This window comes from Pseudonaja textilis, chromosome 2 (assembly GCF_049901715.1).
Source record: "Pseudonaja textilis isolate UNSWEBS1 chromosome 2, rPseTex1.2, whole genome shotgun sequence".
Lineage (NCBI taxonomy): Eukaryota > Metazoa > Chordata > Lepidosauria > Squamata > Elapidae > Pseudonaja > Pseudonaja textilis.
In genome coordinates, this window is record NC_141991.1 from 248,099,976 (window position 1) to 248,120,197 (window position 20,222).

The 20,222-nt window shown below is 42.3% G+C and overlaps 2 protein-coding genes across 9 annotated transcripts in view; one reads left to right on the top strand and one right to left on the bottom strand.

The window, feature by feature from the left end:
* PIAS2 (protein inhibitor of activated STAT 2) overlaps window positions 1–20,222 on the top strand; it is a 78,222-nt gene that overhangs the window by 37,327 nt on the left and 20,673 nt on the right. For 2 of the 8 annotated variants that reach the window (XM_087927534.1, XM_026714734.2), the window contains exons 13-14: window positions 4,126–4,163; window positions 6,724–9,839. In XM_087927534.1, the coding sequence (XP_087783660.1) occupies window positions 4,126–4,163; window positions 6,724–6,921 (236 nt within the window). In that variant the 3' untranslated portion in view covers window positions 6,922–9,839. Of the gene's footprint in view, window positions 1–4,125; window positions 4,164–6,720; window positions 9,840–20,222 lie in introns of those variants that run through there. The other 6 variants (XM_087927533.1, XM_026714701.2, XM_087927538.1 and 3 more) reach the window with 3 other exon arrangements.
* The window catches only part of LOC113445484 (elongation factor 2), a 36,060-nt gene continuing 25,667 nt past the window's right edge, over window positions 9,830–20,222 (bottom strand). The window contains exons 10-15 of the mRNA XM_087927532.1: window positions 19,531–19,789; window positions 17,266–17,373; window positions 14,379–14,732; window positions 13,290–13,472; window positions 11,891–12,023; window positions 9,830–10,221 (exon numbers count right to left, since the gene is read on the bottom strand). Coding sequence (XP_087783658.1) covers window positions 10,028–10,221; window positions 11,891–12,023; window positions 13,290–13,472; window positions 14,379–14,732; window positions 17,266–17,373; window positions 19,531–19,789 — 1,231 coding nt within the window. The 3' untranslated portion in view covers window positions 9,830–10,027. The remainder of the gene's footprint in view (window positions 10,222–11,890; window positions 12,024–13,289; window positions 13,473–14,378; window positions 14,733–17,265; window positions 17,374–19,530; window positions 19,790–20,222) is intronic.

The window sequence follows — 20,222 nt, forward strand, 5'->3', positions numbered from 1 at the left end:
CTGTAGGACACACCAGCTTGGATATGTTCCTGGCCTAGATGCTCAGAACAGCTCACTGGAGAAGGGGCGTTGGTTCTTACCTGATAGGCCCATTCTCTGGGAGCTGTGAAGAGCATCTAGCCCCACCCAAATGACCATCTGGGTCTGGGTCTGATCCTGGTCAAGAACAAAGAGCAATGGTGAAGGAAGAACAATGGTGTAATCTAAGACTTCGCCAACACTGGGGACAAGTGTCAAGGAGGCAGTTCCTCAGAACATTACCCTGGCCTGTGTGGTCTTCACAGCTCCCAGAGAATGGGCTTATCAGGTAAGAACCAACTTTTGTGGTATGTATATCGAGCAGAGATTGTCTGCCATGTTTGGTGAGAACCTGTCCAATTCATTTCCCTGCTGATTTCCAAAGTCCAGAATACAAACGCTGATGTGGTATTTGAGTCTAATGGGGAATTTTCTCCTAGCTTGCTTTGACTCCCTTTTCATGCATATGAAGTACATACAAACATATGAAGAACAGTTGCAGGAACTGGGCCTGGCTAGTCTAGGGAAGAGAAGGACCAGGGGAGACAGGAGAGCTGCCTTCCAATATTTGAGGGGCTGCCACAGAGAGGAGGGAGGGGTCAAGCTATATTCCAGGGCACCTGAAGGCCAGACAAGGAATAATGGATGGAAACAACAAGGAGAGATTCAACCTGGAAATAAGGAGAAACTTTCTGACAGTGAGAACAATCAATCCATGGAACAGAAATTACCTTCTGAAGTTTTGGGTTCTTCATCACTGGAAGCTTTCAAGAAGAGATTGGACTGCCATTTATCAGAAATGGTGTAGGGTCTCCTGCTTGGGCGGGGGGGGGGGTTGGACTAGATGACCTACAAGGTCCCTTCCAACTCTGATTATCTGTTGTTATGTTAAATGCTAACTAAGAGACTTCTTCAATTCCCAAGCTCTTTGCTGAGATGTATTGGCCACATTAATTAAACCTATAGGTAGTCCTTGACTTAAAATGGCACTGAAAAAAAAAAGACTTATGACTGTTTTTCACAGTTACGAGCTTTGCAACGTCCCCATAAACATGGGATCAAAATTCAGAATCTTAGCAACTGGTTCATATTTATGACCGTTGCAGAGTCCTAGGATCATGTGATCCCCTTTTGCGACTTTCTGACAATGTCAGTGGGGAAGCCAGATTCACTTAACAACTGTGTGACTAACTTAACAACTGCAGCGATTCACTTAACAACTGTGGCAAGAAAGATCGCAAAATGGGACAAAGCTCGCTTAACAACTACCTAGCTTAAGTAATCGAAGTTTTAAGATCAATCGTGGTCCTAAATCAAGGACAACCTGTAGTTTAGCCAGTCCAAGGTCACTCAGTGGGTGTCATGATTCAGTGAGGTTTTGAATTTACTACTCTCGGCCAATATTGGTAGTCCTCGACTGCAATTGAGCCCACAATTTTTAAAAAATATATATTTTATTATTATTATTGATTATACATCCATATTGTGTGTGAACAGAGTTGGTTCCGGGTATCATTCATATTAATTGAAATCACATTCACAGTATTAGTAATCTCTATCATATTTATCCAATTTAAATCATTAAGTTTTTCAAATATATATAAACAAAAAATGCCTAACTCTTCATCTTTTTCTTCATCTATATCTTTCTTATTCAATCTAAACATTTCCCTATTATATATAAACAAATTTAACTAGGTTTCATTCCATATTAAAATCCAATTCATTCTGACATTGTTTATAGTCTCAAGTTTATCAAATTTATGCAATCCTCATATTATTTTAATGTGTATCTCCTTTTTTTTCCATTTTTTAAAATTTCAATCTACATAAAACAATACGTTCATAGTGTGGCATCAATATATCATACATCTCTCACTGCATATATTCATAATAATTCATACATTCTTCAATATTTATTTTCAACCTTACTCTATCCAAATGCCTACCATCATATCAATTAAACATACCTAGTAATTCCATTATTCAATTTTCTCCCTGTTTCCATTTTGTTTTTGTAAATAAAAAATTCTCATTTGGCAAGCAGTATGGTTCCAGGTTTCACATCTCAATACAAACATGACCATAGTTACCTATTCATTTTATTTGTTTAATTTCATATTGCGTCATTCTTGTCATTATTAAATATTAAATTTATCCAATCCCAATTCATGTTCTCACATCTTATTTTAAAATATCTAAAATTCTCATCTCAATTCTATGTTCATTTATTCAGTTCCAAATCCTGATATATCTCCTTCCATTTTTCTTAGTATATTCTCATATCTTATTTTACAATGTTATCTAAAATTCTGATCTCCTTTCTATTGTCATTTCTCATATTATTTTTTTCTGTCACATTTGTCATTTTATCCGTATCTGTAAATATAATTGTCCCTAGTTAGTAACTCGAGCCAACCACCTTCATTCTTCCTTAATATCAATCTTCCTATCTAGTATAAAACACAAATATATTTTTCTCAGATTCTGCATTATATTTTCTCTATAAATCATCTATACATTACAAAATACTAGTTTCAATACATCCCAACATACTGCCTTGCAGAATCCCCTTATCCCTTTTTTTTCACCCATTATCTCTCACTCTTTGAACAGTGTAGCTTCTTTTCATCCTTGTTTATTTCCTGTTCTTTATTTTCTGGCCTTTCTCTTAATTCCCCTTTTCTCCGTTCTTATTCCCCTTCTTTTCTCATTCCAGTTATTAAACTTTTCTCTCTCTGTCTTTTGATTTTTCTTTTGCACTTCCTTTTTCTACTTTTTCCTTCTCTCTTTAACCATTTTCTGAACCATTCTCCATTTTATCATCCCATCAGACCACAAATTTTTAATTCTAATTCCTTTCCCCTCCTGCTTAAATAATTATTGTTCGTTTTGTCCTTCTAAATTGGTTTCTTCTTCATAGAACTCTTCCCCCTCTGGTTCATTGTGTTCTTGTGTATGCTGAGTCACTATTTCTAATTTACATAATTACACATTTCAAGTTTGATTTTTATCATGTCCCTTGTATCTTGCATATCTGATCTTATGTCTTGTGAGTCCAGTCTTATATCAACAAGTGGCTCTGCCATGATATCTTCTCCTTTTTTCTTTTTCTTTCCTCTTTCTTAATAGCTGAAATCCTCTTCTTTGATAGATATATTCCATCCCAGAGTCTAGTATATTATTTCAGCCAATATCTTTTGAATTTATTTTCAACCATTCATACTCTTGAGTATTTATTCCAAATCTTCTAATTGGCCTCCCAAATTACTGGGTGGTTCTATGACAATGATAAACCCTTCAACTCCTGCCATAATAGCGATAAGAGTGGAATAAACAATCACGCCACAATCAAATCCAAAGGTCAAAAAGTCCAAAGTCCTAGTTTAGTAAATGAAGCTCTCTTTCAGCTTCCCTCACTGCCTTCTTTCCAGCAGATACTTATTTCACTCAGTCTCCCATTTCTTTCAAAACAAAGTCAGTTATCCAAATGGGCCAATTGTAGCATTTACTCAGTACGTAATAATCCAAAATATTCCCCAGCTTCTTAAAAATCTGATCCGTAGTTTGTCTCTTATTCTAGTCTCACAATTTTTGTGATTAAGAGAGACATTAAGTAAATTTTGCCCCATTTTACAACCTTTCTTGCCCTAGTTGTTAAGTAAAATCACTCCAGTTGATAAGTTAATAACCCGGCTGTGAAGTGAATCTGGCTTCCCCATTGACTTTGCTTGTCAGAAATATGAACCAGTTTTCAAGCGTCTGAATGTTGATCACGAGGCCATGGGGATGCTGCAAACGTCATAACTGTGAAAAGCAGTCAGAAGTCAGAGTCTTCAGTGCCGTTGTAACTTTGAAAGGTCACTAAATGAACTGTTGTAAGTCAAGGACTACTTGTATTTCATCTAATGCGGTCCATGATCACAGCATGTCATCTAATGCAGGGGTCTCCAACTTGTGCAACTTTTAAGCCTGGCTTTGCTGGCTGGTGAATTCTGGGAGTTGAAGTCCTCCAGGCTTAAAGTTGCCAAGGTTGGAGACCCTTGATCTAATGTATCCTTTCATGCAACACCATATTTACTGAAGGCAACGTCTTTCTCTCCCTAGGGTTGGATTTTCTCTCTTTAATCCCAGTCGATACACAGGTAAGTAGCTGCTGTGCTGTGTTGTAGCTGTGCCAATTAAACCACACGGCTCCCGCGATTTCTCGGTTATCCAGGCATGTTAATTTAAAGATAGAATATCTCAGGCAAGGAGACAGGTTGTTTAATTTATTGGATTCCTTTACCTGCCCATCTCCAAAAGCATCTCTGGGCGGCACCCCCATCGTAAAACGTTAAGGACAAAAAGAATGAAAACAATACAGAATAAATAGATGTGGCTATTTGAGTAGATTCCCGTTTTCTGGAGCTTTCATCAGCTTTCGATAGCATCAGTCATGGTATCCCTCTGGGTTGAGCGTGGGAAGTACTGTGATGGTTCTTCCGTCATGGCCAGTCCCAATCAATATTGATGGGGGAGAAGAGGAGAAATCAAGCGTTTTAAGATACCAATGGCCCTTGCCGATAGTCTCTCTCCTCCTCTCTAATATCTACACCAGGGGTGTTCATCCTTGGCTACTTTAAGACTTGTGGACTTCAATCTCACAGGGGAATTCTGGGAGTTGAAGTCCACCGGTCTTAAAATGGCCAAGGTTGGACATCTCTGGTGTACAAAAAGCCACTGGGAGAGAAAGTTCATTGCAGGGTTGAGGGATCACTACAACAATGATCCTCACAAGAGTTAGAATTCTTTATCGGCACAGTGTGATTAGATACACAAGAAATGTGTCTCCGGTATATAAGCTCTCAGTGTTTTTTAGGAAAGTAAATGAAAATGGCATAGACATAATTATTGGAACTCCAAGCCTGACAGTTTGTATCCTAGTCTTTTGGGGACAATAACTGCAATTGGGCATTTTCTGTAATTCTGACTAAGGAATTCTGCAGTTCTCAACTGGCAGTTCGTTCCGCTGTCCTTGAGCAAACTGCTTCAGTTGTCTGGATGGTCCCTTCACTTAACTGGGAGAGAGTCAGCTCTCTCCATAGAACCCTAAAATCCAATTCTTCTCCAAAATCGCTTTATTTCTAAGCGATACCGATAATTGACCTCCGTGCCGATTTTGTTTCATTGTTGTTGGGATATTTTTCAGTCATCGGGACTAGTGCAATTGCTTTAGAGGGGACCATTCTTGAAGAACTCTCAGAAGCTAACAGCTGGTCCAGAATGCAGCAGTATTTGTAGTCTTTCTATTAGACAAGCTGTGGTGGCTCTTGGTAGACTTCTGGATGTAATTCAAGGCGCTAAACGTCACCTATGGAGCCCCACTTTGTTTCTCAAAGGGCAAACCTTCATTTTGTCGTCCCACGAGCTGTGACGACGTTGGTATCTATTAAGCAATGCCACCTTATCAGAGTCCAGAGTGCCTTTTCTGTCACAGCAGTGGCAGCAGCAGCCCCCTGAAGATTTGAACACACACACACACACACACACACACACACACACACACACACCGCCTCCCACCCCAGCCAAGCCTGTCTATCTTCAACCAAGCCTCCAAGCCCTGACTCTTTTTCTTAGGCTTAGGCAGGCTTTGGGATTGGTTTTATGCACTTCTATGTCTGTTCTCCTGGCCCTTTAAAACAAAAAACCCTTTGGGTTTTTACTGTGTTTGCATCACGCTCTTGTTTTCGTTTGCTATCTGGGATCAGGAATTATCTAAAGTCTTAGTTAGAGGGGAAAGTGTCAGAGTGCGCACAGCTTTACGACTAGTGAGACAACCCAGGAACAATAATAGCAAACAGAGGTTTGTAATAAATAGTGGTTCTATCTATAAAAGAATATATACTGTATACATACATGTACTATAAGCAGAGGTCAAACCAGCAGCAATTACAGCAGGGAAGGAACACACAGCTAGAGAGATGCCCTAACAGGGCCTCTTCTTATTATACAGGCTCTTAAAGGGATAGCAGCCAAAAACCTTGCTGACTTATTCCCATCACTGCATCAGTGCATCATTGGGGCAGCTGGTCAGCTCTTAAACCACTACCCTGTCAGAAAGGTTCCATAATGAAAGTGTCTCTCCTCTTTAGGGTTATAGACACAGGAGCCTGTTAGCATGATTATTGTTACCTTTATTGTCAGAGTACAACACGTGTACAATGAAATTGGCTAACAGCGTAGATGTGGTGTTTTATGACTGCTTCTCTTGGACTCAATAAGGATGTCTTTTGTCCATCTAGACAAGTGTCCCAGAGGTGCTTTTCCAAAAGGCAGTTGGAGTTTCTTGGGTTTTTTTTTACCCCCTTGAAAGCATTTTGCTTCTCCTCCAAGAAGCTTCTTCCGTTCTTGGCTGAGAAGTGAAAAGTTTCCAAGAAACAACAGTCTTTTGGAAAAGCACGGATGATTGAGAGTCTGCGTAGACAGTCCAGAGCTGCGTTTGTTAACCTTGGCAACTATAAAATGTGTGGACTTCCAAACTCCCAGAATTCCCCAGCCAGGGAATTCTGGGGAGTCGGAAAGTCCACACATTGTGTAGTTGAGAAACACTCCCTTAGCAGAAGGGTGGTGCAATTGGCCACCTGTGGCTCGGATGCGCATGCTGTTCTCCCCGCTTGTATCTAGTCTCTCTTCCTTACCTTCATCATTGTTTGTTTCAAGCAGTACTGTGCTCCTATGTTTTTGGATAGTCTCACCTCGTCCTTGCCAGCAAACACCACCACCTCTGGCAACATCCTCACCTCAGCCAGCCCCCTCGACAGCAGCAGCAGCACTCGCGTTAGCTCTTCGGGCCGGAGCGAGGCGGCCGTGCTCAGCAGCAACAGCGTGAGCAACATTCCGGATATCATCTCCCTGGACTAAAAAAAAAGCTGATGAAAAGCTGGACTGCCTTCTTCGCAGCTTGGAACTTTTTATTTTAAAATATTTATTGGGAGAAGACAAGCAAAGCAAACAAGAAGCTTTGGATTCCACAACTGTTTACGTGCAGATTAACAGTGGAAGAAAACTGACTGGAATTATTTTATTTTTTTTCTTTTCATCTTGGATGTTTCTCTTTCTTTCTCACTCTCTGTGTCTCTCACTTTGTCTCTGTCTCTTTCTTTCACTCTCTCTCTTCCTCCCTCCCTCCCTCCATTTTGGGAGAAATATTTTCCAACAAGCCAGCCTTTCAACTTTATGGTGGTGAAACTGACGCAGTTTTACTCTGGATTCGAAGGATGAATGTGCTAATTATAACTTTGGCTTAGATCTAGCAATAATGTAAAAAAAAAAAAAGCAGTGTTTTAAAATGAATTTAATTACTCGTGTGACAAAAACCTGCCTTATCCCAGAACTTAAGGACAAGAGGAAGGAGTTTAAATTTTGAGGAATTCTTGACCTTTTGCTGGGACCTGGAAGAAATCCTTTAACGGAGAGGATGCAACTCTGCAAACTTAACAGTTGTATAAATTGTTTGCCTCTTCCCTTCCTCTTCCGTGAGATCACAATCCCTCTCGTAAATATGAATTGGTGTTTCTATTTAGGAGTCTGCTCTCCTGAAACTGCTCAGTTACATGTGCAAAAAAACAAACACCCCAACCCTGTGAGAACTGGGGGGGAAAGTATGCTATGCAAAATCTGTTTCATGCATCTAATCTGTGTTTGTAAAGATGTGAATATGATATTCAGCGGTTAATGTTTAGGATGGGTCGCCTGTTCTCATTAAGAGGAAGGAAAGGGGCGAGGCAGAGATCGCTGCTTCAAATCTTGCAAAATAGCCCGTGCTTCAGGCCTCTGGATGGTTCCTCGGCGTCCTTTTTTTTATCTGCACAAGGATCAGGACATTGAACCACAGTTCACATCACGCTGATCATTGCTACTAGGAAGATTGGCCCTCAGTTGTCTTAAAGAATTGTTTTGTGAGTGTAGCTAAATTAATGAGAAAGGATTGTTACGCTACAAACTTCCATGTTAGAAGGGGGCGGGGTGTGACTCAGTGAAAGAAGCAAATGGATGCTTTAAGCCAGGGGTTCCCTAACTGTGGGCCATGGCCCACTACCGGGCCGCATGAGTGGTCGGCCTATGTGCCTGCCTCCGTACACACACATAGAGCCGCCCCTGCGCACTCATGGGAACGTCGCCATAGGCGCTCACGGCCTCACTCAAGTGCCACGAACATTGTGGGCACACATGCGCTCTTCCCCCACCCACAAAATGACCCCCTTTCCCTCCCCGGCTCCAGGCCGCCAACCCAGAAAGTTTGGGGAACTCTGCTTTAAGCCTCACGAGTAGGGTTTTGTTCTGTTTGTTATTGTGTGTGTGTGTGGCCGAAATGAAATTGCTGAAACTATCCCAGGAAGAGTCCTGCTCAACAGTATCATCCTTGGAGGATAATTTCCAAGTATTTCATAAAGAAGCAATTTCACTGATACCATTCTTATTTCCTCCCCTCCCCCCAAATCTGTGATACTGGGGAATCTTCCAAATAGGTGCCCTCGTGTAAAGTGCTTTCCCACGATCAGGTTTTGTACCCGAGACCCCTGGAGTGCAAGCTTGTTTCATCAGCTACGGCATTAAAAAAGAACCTCTCCGAAGGAGAAGCAGCCACTAACCTAGATTGGAGTGCCCAAATCTTGGCCATTTCTAAAACCCGTGGACTTTTCAACTCCCAGAATGGAATTCTGGGAGATGAAGTCCACAGGTTTTCAAAACCCCTGACGTAGATCAATAAAGAAAAAAACCCAAGAAAAAAAAATAGCAGCCCCTTCATGCCTTAGAGGTCCTGCAAACCTTTTAATGAAACTTCCCGTAACGTTAATATGCATTTTCAGCCAGAGTAGATGAGATTAGAAAAGCTCCAAGATTTCCTTCCTATTTTTCTCCCTACCGTTTGCGTAAAGGTCTCAGAAGTTCTCTTCCCTGCTCTCCCTTTTAACTTCCTTCCTTTTCTTTCTCTTTTATCCAACTGGTGTTCCTAAATTGCAGAGGCATTGCCGGATCAATCTTTTGCTCTCCTAACCAAGTCTTAATATTTATAGAGTTTATCTGGGCCATTTTGACGCCTGAAGCATCCTGCAGGCAACCATTTCCCTTTGGATGTCCTACCCTGAACGACACTGGTTTTGTTATGGTTAACGACCGCGGAAATCAATTTTTAGCTAGCGTTTCATCGATCTCCACGCGACTGCTGGGTTTTTTTTTTTTTTGTATTGATTAAAAGTAATCAATTCTTCTCTCTTTGGTTCAAGAAAAATAATGCTGTTTGCTACTACTTTTGAGATTTTCTCTTCAGTGCTGTTCGAAAGGACTATTTTTTTTTTCTTCCTGTAGTTAATTTTCCTCTTGTTGTGCTGTAAATTCTAAAGGTTCCCGGAGAGATTCACTAAAACTCAGGGGACGTCTCTTGAAAAATTCCTCTTTGTTCCAGAGCTCAATTTCAGGCTTCTGACTCAGTCAAAAGAAGTTTAAGCCATACTGTTTTTATTAAGCGATGCAATTAAGCACATGGAAGGTGGTAGTGGTTGTTTTTTTTAGAAAAAATAATAATAATAATGCCACGCTGGATTGTTTCTGCAAACTTTTCTCCAACCTTTAGAAGCAGCATTTCGTGTGCTAAGCAAGAGACGCTACGTACCGGAGGCGGCATAAAAGCCACTGAATCTGCATAAACTGAACTTGATATGTAATGCTGTCTCAGAAATCCTTGCCGTTAAAAAAACAAACAAACAAAAAAACACCATCGAGCGGAACCGGTCTTGTTTCCAGAGAAAATAAAAACCCGACTAGATCATTCTATTCAACAACACACTTTTTATTTCTCGTTATGTGAATGTGACATAATTGCTAGAGGCTGGTTTTGTGTCTTCATTTCGGTTTGTCCGGTTTCTCGTGTCTTCCTTTTTTTGCTTTTGGTGAAGCAATCCCGATTCCATTGCGGAGATTAGTCGGGTATTGTCGTAAGATGCTCCTCGCCCGCGTGAGGAAGCTGTTACAATTTGTCCAGGAAGTTGTCTAGGGGTGGGATGCCTTCCTTCAAGCCTTTGCGTTTACGTGTTTCGGCCACCACTTGGAAAGGGCGTGAATTGGCATCGTAAGGATCCCCGGGCAAGATCTGCCAGTGATCGAAGACACACTGCGGGAAAGCCTGGCCCCCGGTGTTGGATCTCAGATCAGCTGTGAAACCTGTCGGGGGAAGAGAGGAAGACGACTTTTGTACCACCGTCCCACACTGCAGAAAGGCTGCTGTGGCCTTAGGGGGCGCTTTACAAGTAATCCTTGACGCAATATGACTCTGACCCCAAATTCTGTTGCTAAGCAAGACAGTGCTGAGTTTTGGCCCATTTTTTACAACCTTTCTTGCCAGAAGTGAATCACTGCAGTGGTTACGTTAGTTGACCAGGTTGTTGTTAAGTGAATCTGGCTTCCCCATTGAGTCTGCTTGTCAGAAGGTGGACCCCATGACCCCGGGACACTTCTACCCTTCTAAATCCATGCCAATTGCCAAGCGTCTGAATTTTGATCCCATGACCACAAGGATACTGCAACGGTCATTTAAGTGCGAAAAATAACGGTCACTAAATGAAGGGCTGTAAAGTCACAGGACTACCTGTACTTTAATCACCAGTGCAATATTTGTGCAGGACGAAAGAGCCATTTAACTCATCTTTTCATAGACGATCATTTTCCCTTTTCACAAAATGCAGAACTACAGCCATCCCTATTCTGCATCCTCCAAAGAGAAAATTGTCTGGCATCTGGACAACTCGTGGTTTCAGCACAGCGTCGGCCATCCCGATTATTTGATACTGGAGGCATGGAAGAACTGAACTGTTCTTTCAAATATGCAGTTAAGCTGTATACCCAGAACCCACCTGTATGTAACTGCCCTTGTCAGGTGTAAGCAACTAGATTGTTGGGAAATATACTAAAAACTGGTAATAATTAGCCGATTGCATACGGCTACTGCACAGGTAGTCCTGATCTCTTAAATAGATTTATCCAGGGCTACTTGCCACTCAGATTCAAAGTTTTGACACCTATTCCGCCCACCCCTGGGTCATCTGATCACGTTTTGGGTGCTTGGCCATCAGCCTCCATTTATGGCTATTTGCAGGATCACATAGTTACAGGACCATAAATTGCCAGAAGGTGGAGGTTTGCCAGAAATTGGCATTTACATCCGGTTTCTAACAAAATGCCAGTTGTAGGTAACTGATTCATTTAATGACCATAGCAATTCACTCACTGACCACTGCAAATAAAAGTAAAATCAGTCAAGGTCATGTTATTACAAATTACGGCTGTAATTCTGGGTTCAATTATACCAATAGTCCCAAAGGTGCTTTTTCAGGAGGCAACTGGACTTCTTATTTTTACTTTAAAGACGTTTTGCTTCTCATCCAAGAAGTGTCTTCAGCTCTGACTGGATACTGGGGAATGGAAGGATTTACATCCCTTGCAGACAGCTGGTCATTTGCATCCTTTTAACAGAGTCATTGAGGCCACCTGTGGAGGTTTTATCCGTGTCCTCGGGGTCACCTGAGTGGTGCAAATAGGTATAGAACCTTCTTGGCTGCAGGATGAGAAGCGAAACATCTTCAAAGAAAAAAAAAATCCAGTTGCCTCCTGAAAAAGCACCTTTGGGACCTGGATGATTGAGAATCTCGACAGACATTTAATTATACCAATAGCCCTCAGCCTTATATACCACTCCACAGTGCTTTACAGCAGTCTTTGGGGGGTTTATGGTCATAAGCTGAGGACTATCTTTAAGAATTGACTGCAGTGGCTTTAGGGAGATTCTGGGCCCACAGAGGCAAGCTGGCTAATAGGTTTAAGAAAGATCTCTTACCAAAAGACTCGTTCACCGGAAGATACGCTTTGACCACAAACATCGGAGTCCCGGCTACCTGAGACTCCTCAAAAACATGGCCACGTTTCCGGTTCAGCACACCGTAGATGCCCCCAACGACCTGTTCTGGGCACTAGGGTAAAAAAAAACACACATTTTTTTAAGCATTTCTTGCTGACTGGCTGGAAGGACCAGTCTGTAGCGTCTCACAATTCTTAATAGAGATTAATAGAATTCATGCAACAAGAGTAAATCTTGGACTGCGATGTTCGTCTGTGTTACTGCAATTAATAAAACAAGTTTTTGCATAGTAAAGGTGTTGCCACCTTTATGTGTATATGTATATGTGGCAACACCTTTACTATATGTAAAGTAAAGGTGTTGCCACCTTTTATGGAATAAGCTAGGTTTCTGCATACATTTAGGAAAGCAAAGCGTTTGAAGAACCGCTGGTGTTTCTCTTGAAATGATGGACTGAAATTAGACTTGCATATTCTAAAATCTTCCCGCCAGTCGGAGAATCTTTTAGCTTGCTAAAAACCCTCTCTTTTAAGCCACTGGGAGTATCTTGATGAAGGGCTAGAAATAGCTGATTAGTGGAAAGTCTCATGCTCCAAATTTTACATTTTTACATTGATTTGATTTGTCAATCGCTTACAAGATCCAGGTATAAGAATAAATATAGTTTTGAATACATGAGATAGATAACTTATCAGAAAAATAAAAAAACAATAGGACAGGGACGATAGGCACGATTGGTGCGCTTATGCACGCTCCCTAGTTTTATCAGGCAACTGATACTCAGAGGATCTGTGCACATCTTTTTACACCACTGAGAAATCACAGTGTTTCTTCAAGGTGGGTTTTACCCATAGCAGCACCTGGTGGCAAAATAAGGAAATGGCTTGGGGGTCCAGAGCGAAAAATTTAGAACGCAACTTATGTAGCAGCCATTTTAATTGCATATGTTTGAGAACCCCCCCCTTTCCACGCCCCCATCTCAGATTGCCATCTCAGTTGACCGTCATGACGTCAAACCTGTCACAGGACCATGGAAATACCGCTCTTTCCACGCTCCCTAAAAACAGCTTAGCTTGAACTACACTGTGGAAGACGACCTGGGTCAAGGACATCAGGAAATTCGACAACAAACCTGAACACAACATGAGCAAAAATAGCCGTTTGCAGAGAAGTGTGCCAAGTCCCAAGTAGCTTGAGGGACACGTCACATGGCTGAGTTTGGAACTGAGAAGAGCGAGCTGACCATGTATCTCATCTCAGATTGACCGTCATGACGTCAAACCTGTCACAGGACCATGGAAATACCAGCCTTGGCTGGCTCTTCTGAATGCCAACAAGGATCATCAGCTCCTTATCCCAAGTTGACCCGGGGTTGTACCTGAATCTCAACAAGATAGATGGGCTCCATCAGACGAGGCTGGGCAGTCAAGGCAGAAGCATATAAGACCCTCCTGGCAGTCGGGATGATTTGTCCTCCCCCACGGTGGATGGCATCAGCATGGAGAGTCACATCTTGAATGTCAAAACGGACCCCTCTCATGTTCTCTTCACACAAAACGCCCTGCGTAGAGAAAGAAGACCGAAGTGCTAAGGACGCCTTTCCTGGGTGAACAACAGAAGCGGGAGGACCTTTTACAAGGATGGTTAAATCGCAGCCTTGCAAACAATCATTAACAATTGCAGCTCAAGGCAACCAGCACAGTAATCAAAGTGAAGCCCTCAAGCGAGATATATGTCCGTGTTTCCCCGAAAACAAGACCAAGTCTCATATTAATTTTTGCTCCAAAAGACTCATTAGGGCTTATTTTCTGGTTAGGTCTTACTTTCAGAGAAATACAGCACTAAATGTGTCCACCTAGCTGATGTTAACTGGGGCTTATTTTGGGGGTAGGGTTTATATTACAGGCATCCTGAAAAATCATGCTAGGGGTTACTTTCCAGTTGGGTTTTAATTTCTGGTGAAACACAGTAGGAAATTTGCTGTATTCCAATGACGATTTGTGGAAATTTAAGGACCGTATGCAGTGAGACTAATTATTCAAGATACGGGTAGTCCTGGGCTTATGACCACAATTAAACTCAAAATTTCCATTGCTAAGTGAGACAGTTAATTTTTGCCCCTTTTTATGACCTTTCTTGCCATATTTGTTAAGTGAATCACTGCCATTGTTAAGTTAGTAACCCGGCTGTTAAGCGCATCTGGCTTCCCCATTGACTTGGTTTGTCAGAAGGTTGCAAGGGGATCACATGACCCTGGGGACACTGCAACCGCCATAAATATCAGCCAGTTGCCAAACTTCTGAATTTTGATCACATGATCACACGGATGCTACAACGGTTGTGTGAAAAACAATCCTAAGTCCCTTTTTTTCCAGGGCCACGGTAACTTTGAATGGTCACTAAACAAATGGCTGTAAGCGGAGGACCACCTGTATGGTCTTAAGAGAAAATACCGCAGCAGGCCTACCTCCTTAGTGGCCCATTGGAACCCAGCCACGACGCTGTCTTTGATTTCATTGAGATACTGGACGCCCTTGGTGACGTCAACCAAAATATTGGGCCCCGTCCCGTCGGGTCCAAAGCACCAGATCTTCCGTGCTTCGGAAACGTCCCACTCGTACTTCTCAGCCAGGTAGCGAGCTCGCTGCTTCAGCTCTTGGCGGGAACTAACGTCTCCTTTGTCTATATCTTCTGCCAATCCGTCCGGGAAAGGGCGGGCTTTCATATAAAGCCTGTTATGCTTGTTAGGCGATTTGGATAAGCACAGCTGGTTAGACTCTTCACAGACAGTCTCCCGGTAAGATACTACTGGGTCGGATTTCTGCAAGTAAAGAAATCCAGTTCAATTTATAAAGGAGAATAGCTGTAGCTCAGGGTTGAAATGTGGAGTCCTTGGTGCTCTCTGTTTACTTGCCGACGTTTCATTGCCAAAGTAACATCATCCGTGCTAGAGAAGAATGGGATTTGCTCTTTCATCTACATATAACAATAATCTATTCCTAATCAATGAACTATCAAGGTGAAAGCAACACTCATCGCAAGCCACTTGTATACAAACAGACGGCAAACACCAGTCCCTTCTAGGACTGGTGAAGTTACCTAGTTTGGGCCATGAAACATCTGCCAGAAAGCCACCCAGCCTCAGACAGCACCTCCTACCCAACAGTCCTCCTCCTGCTAGCACTGATGATGTTACCTCATTTGGGTAATGAAACGTCTGAAAGAAAACAACCAAAACTCTAACATCAAGGATCCAATTTCAACTTGCCTGTCAGCCTACACCCCATTTTGCAAACACAACCTTTTTCTTTAGAAAATGGAAGAACATTACATCCAGGTTTCCCACTCACATTAACCAGGATCTCTTAGAAGGCAACATTAAAGGGAGGGCCAACTTCGATAAATTGGGTTTGTAAAAATACAGAGAAGATAGGCAGCTTCGGCAGGAAGGAAATGATTTCGCGGACTGCAGGATTGCAAGATATCCCATCGGGTTAAATATCTAAGATAAAATTATGCTTTAGATTTGCTTCTGAGAAATGCAGAGCCAAATCCTCAATGATTTTGATCAAAAATGTGTGTGCTTTTACTCCCTAACTGGCTAATACATGATCATTCTTTTCTAACCTTACATTACATGAAACATGAATAACCGAGGTACTGTTCTGACCTCGCCGAAGTTTCTGAAAGCAAACACAGATCACGGCTTTATTCCACAAATAACCCTCTTTGGAGATAACAGATGGCTTGCAGCCAATTAGTCCAATAAAATCAGAGTCTCTAATCATCGCACTAACTCCTTCAAACTTTTTTTGCCCTCTGCAAAGGCAAAAACCGTTTGCAACCAAGCTTATATTCCCTAGAGGGAGGGGCCATTACACTGCCTCCTATGCAGCTTCCGCTGTCCCTTCCTCCGAATCCTCGCTCTCCTCCACCGTCTGCACCTGCTGCCGGCTAACCACAACAGGTACCTATGAAGGAGAGTGGTTGTAGTTCAGGGTTGAAATTGAGGGATCCTCGGTACTCTTTGAGCTTGGTGGTTTTCTTGCAGACGTTTCGTTACCCAAACTAGGTTACTGGACTAGCACCATGATGTTACCTAGTTTGGGAAATGAAATATCTGCAAGAAAACCACCAAGCTCTATACTCAACTCCCTCAATAACAGAGGCCAACAGAAGTCAACATTTATTGTGTCTACAGCCATTTACCTCCCCCTAGTCTGTATCAAACAGGGACGTGGTGGCTCAGAGGCTGAGCTTGTCGATCAGAAAGGTCGGCAGTTTGGCGGTTTGAATCCCTAGCTCTGGGTAACGGAGTGAGCTCCCGTTACTTGTCCCAGCTTCTGCCAACCTAGCAGTTCGAAAGCATGTAAAAATGCAAGTAGAAAAATAGGGACCTCTTTGGTGGGAAGGGAACAGCGTTCCGTGCGTCTTCAGGTGTTTAGTCATGTCGGCCACATGACCACAGAGACGTCTTTAGACAGCGCTGGCTCTTCGGCTTTGTAACGGAGATGAGCAGAGCCCCCTAGAGCCGGAAACGACTGGCAGGTATGTGCAAGGGGAAACATTTACATTTTAGTCTGCATCAAAGGGGCAATCCCAACAAGGGAGCTGAATCCCTATTGGAACCAGAACGGGACAACTCACTGCAGCCAATTTGCTACGGCCATCTCACAGCAGACAATTCCATGTGGGATAACTCCGTGCGATAAATGTTCTCTGCCATTATTTACCATTTTGACAATTGTCAGTGGAAATAATGTCAAAAGAACAGTGGCAGGAAACATTCATTGCGTTGAGTTCTCCTGCATGGAATTGCTCACAGAGAGTTGAACATGGCGAGGTGGCCGTAGTGAGTTGTCCTACACCCATCCAGAATGGCTGCTGGTCTTCAGTGCTCAGCGGAGAGTCCTTGACTTCCCTTTGGAGGTCAGCCCACTGACTAAGAACCCCTAATGTTGTCCATTAACACAACTCTGCATAATTCTGTCAACCTTTATGGACAGCTCTGCACTTTACTTTGTTTACTATCTCTGGGTTCATCCTTAACTTTCACTTATATTGACCTTTTGTTGAGGCAGAACCAAAACCCACGTATCAATCTAATTTTAACTTTTGAACTTCAACTTTATCTTGAGGTTTTTCAAAAAGAGAATGTACAGCCATTTGTTCAGGAGGATACAGGCCCTCCTGGGCAGGGAGTTGGACTAGAGGACCTCTAAGGTCCCTTCCAAGTCTGTTATTAAAAAAAAAAAAAGACTGAACCTTATTTCTTGTTTTTTTTTTAAAAAAAAGGTTACTGTCAAATTTATCCTGCAGCCAAATGTTGTCATTCAGTTGGTGGAATTGGATACCTTAATTGGAATGCAGGCATGGTCTTCCTCCAGATCTTTCAGGCAGATTTCCAAGTGCAGCTCTCCAGCCCCCGCAATGATGTGTTCCCCAGATTCCTCAATAATGCACTAGGGAACAGGAAAGGCTTGTGTGATAGGGATCCATTCTGGTTTCAGGATAAAAGAAAATTCTGGAAGCGTTTATAAATCTGGTAGTTCACAACCAAGCAATATCCTAAGTTTTTGCAAATCGTCTTTTGGAGGATTTTAAGGCCAGAAATTATCAAGAGATGAAATGCCTAGATTCTCCGTGTGTTTTCATCCCTGAATTCATACAATACAGGTATTCCTCGACTTACGACCACGACGGAGTCTACCATTTCCATTGCTAAGCGGGACAGTGGTTAAGTGAACTTTACTGTGCATGTCCCCAGGCAGATGGAATGTTTTAATTCTCTCCCTTCCTTCTCTATCATTGAGGGCCTCTCCTTTATAGATTCTCTTAAAACACATTTCGGATACAAAGGGGAAGTCAAGCAATTGAGGTCCCTTCTTCCTAACACTATAAAAATTTCCCTTTTACAAAATTGCAATCCTTTAACTTGGGGTCAAGTCGGGGAGGCAAATGGATTTAGCTCAGCATTCCCTTCCTGACCACACCGAGTTCACAGCCGATATTTTGTCTTGGCCCCCTGTGCGGGAGAAGCATCTGCTGCTATCTAGGACTGAACTCTCAACCTTCCGAGTGGACGGCAGGCGTTTTCACACTAGACCACCGCTCCACTCTCCTCCTTCCTAACACTATCGCACGTGAACGAGAGAGAGAGAGAGAGGAAAACTGTTAAGGAAGATATATTGCTCTGTTATTTCCAGTTTTTTTTCCTAAATTCTTCAGAACGTTAAGAGCTCCGGTGAAGCAGTGGCTAGAATTGCAGGATTGCAGCATTGCAGGTAAACTCTGCCCCACATCCTGGAGTTTGATCCTGACCAGCTCAAGGCTGACCCGGCCTTCCAAGGTCAGTAAACGAGGACCCGGATTGTGTGGGACAAGATGCAAATAATGCTTTGACATTGTAAACCACTCAAGAGACTGCTGTATGGGGCAGTACATAAGCCCAAATGCTACTGCTATAGACACAGGTAGTCTTCCACTTAACGATTGCTATGGAGCTTGCCCATCACAGTCGTAAGTTGTAACTGTTATAAAACAGGTCACCCATGTGACTGACCGTATTTTATTACCATTTTTTTGCAAGCAGCTTTAAGCAAATGGTTCGCGATGGACTGGTTTTGCTGAAAACCAGAAGTAAATGCTATTTTGGGGGGGCAAAACTATTGTGAAACACATTCATGTGACTGGGATGCTACAAATGGCTGTAAATGCAGCCAGTTGACAAGCACCTGACATGCAATCCTTTGAAACCTGGACACATGAGTGATCGGTTGTAAGTCAAGGATTACTAGTACTTCCACGTTTATGGTTTCCCTCCTTTCCTTTCCTTTCCTTTCCTTCCTCTTTCTGCCTCTCTCTCCTTCCTTCCCTCATTTTTCCTTCCTTTCCCTTTCATTTCTTTCCTTTTCCTCCCTTCCTTGCTTTTCTTTCTTTCCTTCTTTCCTTTCTTTCTTTCTTTCCTTCCTGTCTCTCTCCTTCCTTCCCTCATTTTTCCTTCCTTTCCCTTTCTCTTTCATTTCTTTCCTTCCTTCCTTTTCCTTCCTTCCTTGCTTTTCTTTCTTCCCTTTCTTTCTCTTTCTCTTTCATTTCCTTCCTTCCTGTCTCTCTCCTACCTTCCCTCATTTTTCCTTCCTTTCTTTCCCTTTCTCACTTTCATTTCTTTCTTTCTTTCCTTTTCCTTCCTTCCTTGCTTTTCTTTCTTTCCTTTTCCTTTCTTCCCTCATTTTTCCTTCTTCTTTCCCTTTCATTTCTTTCCTTCTTTCCTTTTCCTTCCTTCCTTCCTTCCTTCCTTCCTTCCTTCCTTCCTTCCTTCCTTCTTCCCACTAACATTAATATCACCAATTATAATCTATCAATCCAAAGAATAGCTGGCTGTGTTTCGGATGTTACAGGCTTCGTGTTTTCGGATGATTCTATTATTTTTGTCTACATATTTTAAGGCTTGGAGAAGTTGAATGAGATTTTTCGCTAGTCAACGACTGATTGCATTGAGCAGCATACTTGAAAATGCAATTAGGCACAAAAATAAAATTCAGATGAACTCTCTTTCTTTTTTAAATAAACTTACACGGCAAACCGTTTCCTCCAAGGCACGCTGCACAGCTAACACTCACCTGTACCATAGGGTCAGACTTGGCAAGACGCTTTAGGCCCTCTACCAGCTTTGGTAGGTCGGCAGGGTTTTTGGCTTCAACCGCAACGCGCACAACTGGGCTAACACTAAACTTCATCACTCTCATGTTGTGGGCGTGTTCGAAGGTGGTAATGGTGCCCGTCTTCACCAAAAACTGATCGACACCAACCAGGCCAACAATGTTGCCACAAGGGACATCCTCTATGGGCTCAACGTAACGACCCATCATCAAAATGGTTCTACAAAGACAGAGGATGGGTAACAAGACCCAATTTTTCTTTTTTTAAAACCAAACCTTTTTCAAAGAATGTATTCTCTATCACTACCATTTTTTATTCTTTTTTTTTTTTAATCACACGATGAAATTTCAACTGGAGGTGCCTAAAAAACTGGCACAGGAAAGGGTCTCCTGGGAAACAAAATAGTATTTTCTTTCTAAAAAACCTTCCATTTCCTTTCCCAAAGGTGCATTTTCAAGAGGCAACTGGATTTTCTTTTATTTTTTCTTGAAGAGGTTTCGCTTCTCATCCAAGAAGCTTCTTCAGTTCTGACGGAATGGTGAAGAATGGAAGGATTCAGTCAGAACTGAAGAAGCTTCTTGGATGAGAAGCGAAACCTCTTCAAGAAAAAATAAAGAAAATCCAGTTGCCTCTTGAAAATGCACCTTTGGGA